This window comes from Heterodontus francisci, chromosome 37 (genome assembly GCF_036365525.1).
Source record: "Heterodontus francisci isolate sHetFra1 chromosome 37, sHetFra1.hap1, whole genome shotgun sequence".
Taxonomy (NCBI): Eukaryota; Metazoa; Chordata; class Chondrichthyes; order Heterodontiformes; family Heterodontidae; genus Heterodontus; species Heterodontus francisci.
Window position 1 is genome coordinate 29,725,925 of NC_090407.1, and position 6,856 is coordinate 29,732,780.

Here is a 6,856-nt window from a genome sequence, read left to right on the forward strand (position 1 = left end):
TAAACATCCACCCCCTCCACCGCTAGCGCACAGTGGCAGCAGTGTGTACCATCCACAAGATGCACTGCAGCAATTCACCAAGCCTCCTTCGACAGCACCTTCCAAACCCGTGACCTCTCCCACCTAGAAGGACAAGGGCAGTAGATGTAAGGGAACACCACCACCTGCAAGTTCCCCTCCAAGCCAGACACCATCCTGCCTTGGAATTAAACTGCCATTCCTTTACTATCGCTGGGTCAAAAACCTGGAACTCCTTTCCTAGCAGCACTGTAGGTATGCCTACACCAGATGGATTGCAGTGGTTCAAGCAGGCAGCTCACCACCACCTTCTTGAGGGCAGTTAGGGATGGGCAACAAATGCTGGCTTAGCCAGTGATGCCCACATCCCATGTGAGAATAAAAATAAAATCACGCTGTATACAAATTGGCTGCTGTGTTTCCTATATTTCAGAAGTACTTAATTCGCTGGCTGTAAAGTGCTTTAGGACATCCTGACATTATACAAATGCAAGTCTTTCTAGTGATCTTCAACAGTCAACACTTCATACCCAATAATGCTTTGCAGGAAAAGAATTTTAATTTTTTTTTCCTGCAGGTTGCTATGGGCCATGCTCATTCGCTGATGATAGCAAGAGATGAAAGTGATGCAGAGAAAGAGAGGATTAAGAAGTTGCCCGAATATAACCCACGGATTATCTGATGCTGTGTAGCCTGAGCAACCACACATGAAAGCTTCACTTGAACAAAGGCAGCTGAAGTTTACAGTGCACTGGTCAACAAGACAAAAAAAAAAAATCCACACTGAACAGGGAGCCAGGCAATGGACAACATCCTATAAAGAAATTTTCCAATTCATAAAAAATGTTAGTGGTACTTACATGATCACGATTGCATACGCAGCTATGTAGTGTTTCCAGAGCAATTGATTTAACAATGCACGCAGCTAGTTAATTTTACTTGTGTTCCATGGCCATTGTGTTACCATTGCTTCAGTAATGGCCATTTCCTACTGTTGTGTTGGAGCTCTTTGTATTTTTTTAAAAGCCCAGATTTGGCTATTTTAATTGGCCAGCAAGAGTGGTGTAAACGAGCTGGAATGCTGGGATCCATGGTCTTCAAATGGTTGCTATTAAACTATCAAACTGGTACAGTTATATTTTCTAACTTTAGTTCTGATCTGGTCAGATGTTGTGGCCAGTGTTATATTCGTGAATTGTGAAATTAATGTCCTCCTTCTGATTATGTGGGAAGAGGGTAGGGATTTTCCAACTGGTTCTGCTAACCGCCAAGTCCTGAAATGTGAGTCAGGTTTTGTAACAACAGAATGCTCCTGTAGGGCAGGACAAGACCTGAGTGGTTCAATTGAGATTAGGTGTAAAGGCATTTCAACACTGTCAGTGGTGTTGTAGGGGAGCAATGTTCCAGCATAAATCTGTTTTTGGATCGCAAATGCCCCCTTTTAGTGCAATTGCATATCTCCAGCTTCATTTTGAAGGGCCTGTAGAAAGGTGCTTGCGTTCCATGCTTCTGACCTCTGTTTTTGAGACTCCACAAAAAATTGGGGCCCCTGTGCCATTAAGATCGTGGGTCATGTTCGTTTGCTGTTGAGAGGAGTGCAGCATACTTGCTGTCAATAGCACACCATCAGTGTGAAAGTGCCTTATGATGCTCCATTCTGGTCAATTCGTTGCCAATAATTATTTGATTTTGGTGATTTCCTCCGCACAGCCCCAAGTAGAGTCACTTTTTCCATTCCTCGTCTACGTTTAAGTTAAGCTATGTGTTTGGTTACAGTTCTACACTTCTGATAAGCTAATGGAACCTGTTTTAAAATATTTTTCCCCTTGTTCTCTTATGCCCTACTTACCCACCCCCCCCCCCCCCTTTTTTTCATTTTTTTGAACGAGTACTCTGGCAACAAGGTGAAATCTTTGTGCACTAACTTTATCAGCCCAAATCCTAACCATTTGGGACATTTCTTTTGCTTAGACAGTCACTGGACTTGAAAAGTCAGAGGTGTTTTTGAGACTTTTCAATGTGACATGATCATTTATAAATGCAAGGATTATAACATTCCTTTGCTGCCTTTCCCCATAGAGGGAAGGAGTGAAATTGGCATTACAATCCAAAGAGAACTGAAGTCCAGAGGAATGAAGAGCAAGGAACCTGCCATAGGGGAGGTGGGGTCCCAGTTATTTTGAATACCAGTGGCTTAGTGACTGTTCATTTTTTGACTAACCTCTTTGCTGTTCTAAAGGTCAGTGTAAGTTTTAGTTCAGGTGTTCTATTAGGAGCATAAGGCACAACAGGATTTGATGCAGGACAGTCTACGTGACCAAAAGGTCTTTGGGTATTTGGAGAATTTATTTGTATTCTGTGCAGTCAGTCTATATATTCAATGGTGAGGCTATTATAAACATGTTTGATTCTTCCGTTAGCATTAGTGAACAGGTCGTATGTGATACTTTACATATTAAAATTTGCATACTGAACCCTCATTACATTATGTTCTAAGTTCCAGTGTCGTTTGGTGCTTTGTCAGAAGGGATTTCTCATCTGTTATGTTGTAGTGCATAAATGAGGTCAAGTGGAAAACCTATAAATTCAAAAAGAAAGATGTTTTCTCATTTCTGACAATTACCAAAACTTTAATCTTTGCCCTCTTCCATTGCTTCTTTGTGGCCTGACAGGCCATAAGGTGTGCAGTATTGATAATTCCTCGGAGAGGTGTCGATGCTTTTAAGGTACAGCATGGCCAACTACAACTGTCTTCAGTGTTATGGCTCTCATGCCATTCAGAAAACCATGCACCTGACTCCACAGATGCAATTCTGTGACCCTTTGATTTTTAAATCCTGTTCTTGCAGCCCTCTTTTAATATGCAGGACCTAAAATACCCCTTCAAGTTTTTGGGGGGACAAGAGGAACTGGAAAACTGGGAGTTACTGCACAATTTTTCTAACTTCTTTTGTTTAACTTCTTTGCAGAATCAAAATTGTTAGTGTAGTTACCTTTTCATCTCATTCCTTCAAATTCATTATGTCTGTCAAGATAAATTTTAACTGAATTAAAATTCTGATGCCTGAGGTGAATGTGCTGGAAGGACCCTTGTGATTTGGTTCCTATAATCACTCTAAGCAGAATTACTGGTGAGATGAAGGATTCTGACCTGAGTAAACCAATAAATTTAATAATTTTGATTTAACTGATTTAAGGTTTTAAATGCTTGTTAATGCTCCAGTTTTGTGGGGGAGTGGAGCTTTAGAATAATTTGATGGTACTGTGGGATATCTCTGCCTATCCTGTGATGCATCCTCTTTCCATGATGCAGTCTTTGATCAGGTGAAGGTGGTCTTGGCATGTTGGTGCTAAAGGTGTTGATTTCATGGAAATTCCTCAGGTTACCTTTTAGCGTTTGAATGTGTGACAAGCTGCACATTCTTTTAAAGAAGCTAGAAGCGATTGGCTACAACTTAAACTGGATTTTGTATTCCAGTTAAAGTTGCACCAATGTGCATGTCATAATCAATTGTGTATCTAAATCTCATAACCAGATGTTTCCTGATTTCAGTCCGTACTGGAATTATAACAAAATTCTGTTTTGTAAAATGTTCAATAAACCTGCCTCCCTTTTTTTTCATTTTTGCTTTTTTAAATGTTTTTCTCCCAACTCTAATTTATCAGCCAACCTGCCCGCTTTCCATTCGGTAGCTTGCAGTGCTGTAATGTCATTAACAGTTAGTGACTTGGTTTGTTTGTACCTTCCCGGTCTTTGGGGTTTTTGAGACCCTGGTAAGTTACTATCCTGAAAATTGAATTGGTGTACTGAGAAGCGTGTGCATTTTTTATACTGGTCCTTTTTTTATTCTTGTACATAAGTGTCCCTGCGTGGCACTATTATGTTGGTGTCCTCCTGCAGCAACCAATGCTTAAGCGTCAGGGTGGCAAATTTGTAACGTTGGCCCAGATTTTGCCCTTTTTTTTCAAAATTGGGTATGAATGCAGGTGCACTGTGAGTAGCTGTGAGTATGCACTCTTTTTTTCTGTAAGTGTTGCATGGAATTCAACCAGACTGTCTCAAAAATAAAGTAACTTGGATAACTTTGGACTCGTTGACATCTTTCAATGATCCTGAGCTGGTGGAATTTGTGTGTAAAATGAATAACACAGCTCGACATAGCACAAGATGGTGCTCTTCTCTGGGGACTTTGATGTTGGTCGTCTTGTTTCGTAAATTTTTCTGCTTAGTAAAAGGAAAGCTGTTGTTGCTATTTAAGAGTAACAGGTCAATTGGCCTGTGATCACCTGCATTTGATTCCTCTATATGTTACTGAACTTTTGTGTTTCATGTGCCTGCACAATTTGCTTCTAGTTTTCAGTTTCAGCTGTCTAGAACCTGATCCTGTCTCTTTTAATTTTCATAGTCTAAGTGTAGAGTCAAGCTGGACTTTTCCTTTTAAGCACCAACATCCTTTTTTTTTGTCAGTTTCAATTGTCCAAATTTAGAAACGCCTGTACTGGGATAAAGTAGAAAGTGGTTCATCTTACTTAAAAACCTTGTCTGTGGAAAAATGTGTTGACCAAGACCTGAAGCTATTATAGTGAAAATTCTTTCTTCCCAGCCCCCTTCCCATCCCAGAACCTTTATTGGGGAGGAATGCAGACAAAAAAAAATCCCTGCTCCCTCTCAGCTATGTTACCCCAAAGGAGAAAAAAATCTGAACTGTTCATTGCAGCAGTGGTGCCTGGGGAGGTTTCACTGCGCACAAACACCTTCTATTTGTTGTACTGCTAATGGCTTCCCTGGCAACACAAAATAATAATGGAATTGAACATTTGCAAGTTTTTAGCACTTCCCAAGTGGAGGTGAGCTGTCAGCTTCTTTAGTAAAGTGGGTGGGCAGGGGGTGTCTTTTTTCATGCTGGTTATTAATGACTAATTTCTTGGCATCTTTAGATTTAGTTAGTGATTTGTAGTCAATTAGCTGCCTGTTCAGTGCTGTAAACTTTTCTTTTTTTACTTTTGTATTTCCTGCAATAAATTGAATAAATTTTACCTTGTTTCCTTCCACTGTGTGAGACTATGGATGTAGTTTCTGTACTGTTGATTAACTGCGGTAGAATTTGGGAGGAGTGCTGGTTTAATACCTCATGATAAATTATCTTCATCCTTTTGTCTCTGACCTTTTGCAGATGAACTACCAGTACATGTTAACAAGAAGATGTTTCTGCTCGATTTTGTGCCCCCAACATGATCTTAAAACCATTTTCTTAAATTTTTCAACCTAAAATTTAGAGAATTTTGCGCTCTGCTATCCTGAGGATTGAATCGAGATTGAAAACAATGCCCTTGAAATTTATGTTATGGGGTAAGAGGATTCAAACACTTGGTGTTCATCTGAAATTCCTTCCTCAGCCAACACCAGCTAACAGATTATCTGCTTGTTATCAAATTGCTATTTGTGGGAGCTTGCTATGTGCAAATTGACTACTGCATTCCAACAGTGACTACATATCAAAAGTACTTCATTGGCTGTAAAGCACTTTGGGATATCCTGAGGTTGTGAATATCCATTGTACCAGACATTTTGTGGTGTCTTTAGTTAGTTGATTGTATCCTTTACTTTTCATTGAGCAAAGTTTATAGTTCCATTGCATTAAAGGCTTTCTACAATGTAAGTTAATGTTCAAATGAGCAAAGCTAACGCACCAGTGTGCAGAGAGTTAATGAGGAGGTGGAGAGTTCAGGTGAAGATTAAAGTAACCAAGGATGAGAAGATGTAAGGTTGGATTAAGCAGGTGATTGCTATAAGGAAATCACCTTGGAGATCTGTAGACCAAGAAGGGACAGTGGTCAAACTAGGAAAGAAGAATGAGTTCACTATAGGTAAAGAGGAATGACCCAGAGAGACCTTGGCTGTGACAATTTCAGATGGGACGGGAACCCAAGTGTGATTTTTGGGACTGGGCAAGGAGTCATTGTGCCAGATTTGGCACACTCAGGGTATCAATAGACTCCTGGGCTGAAGTGAATTGGGAAGGCCTTGTCTGCAAGGCAAGTAATGCTGTGGTCTGGACAGCAGTATAAAGCAGTCATTGGGAAGGAGATTTGAGAGATTGGCCTTTTGGTGAAAGGGTTCTGTGGATGTTAGCTGGGAAAGAGCTGGCACAGTTGGATCGTGGCTGTAAAGCGAATGGTGCATGCTGCAGTGGGTAAGGCTATGGGAACATCCTGAAGAAAGCTGAAATGGTGAAGTTAGGGGAGCAGCAGTTAATTGGGAGTGAACTGAGAAAGGTATGTTGCAGGGAAGTGGGGAAAAGAAGAGTGACGTTATGGGTGACTGAATGTAGAGATTGGAGTTGAGTGTACCAGAAGGTAGTCTGCAGGTAAAGGGAGCCCGGGTTCAGAGTGCCAGACGAAATACAGTCAAGTGGAGACAACAGCAGTAGCTTTAATATATAATGAAAATAGAAGATGCTGGTAATATTCAGCAATATGGCAGCATCTTTGGAGAGAGAAATAGAGTTAACATTTCAGGTGGATGACCTTTCACAGGAGTTGGCAGTAGCTTTAAGTTGCATAAAAAATGGAAGAAGCCAAAAGCGATCAACTGTGCAAATGGCCCTTTTGATTGGCAAATTTGGGAGGGGGACACACAGAATAACCTTTTACACTATCCAGCATAACTTGTATAGCATCTTTAACGTAATAAAACATAGCCAAACAAACATTTCTACCCTGGCCACTGAATAGAAATTGGGAGAACACCGAGTTGACCTCTCTCCTGAGCCCAGGCATGTTGATGCTAAGAGTGCTCCTGCTTTATTAAACAACTCAATGATCAGCATTGAATATG

The 6,856-nt window shown here is 40.7% G+C and overlaps 1 protein-coding gene across 2 annotated transcripts in view; it reads left to right on the plus strand.

Moving 5' to 3' along the window:
- rcc2 (regulator of chromosome condensation 2) overlaps nucleotides 1–5,067 on the plus strand; it is a 37,778-nt gene extending 32,711 nt beyond the window's left edge. For both annotated transcript variants that reach the window (XM_068017453.1, XM_068017452.1), the window contains one exon: nucleotides 596–5,067. In XM_068017453.1, the coding sequence (XP_067873554.1) occupies nucleotides 596–700 (105 nt within the window). In that variant the 3' untranslated portion in view covers nucleotides 701–5,067. The remainder of the gene's footprint in view (nucleotides 1–595) is intronic.
- Nucleotides 5,068–6,856: the final 1,789 nt, after the last annotated feature.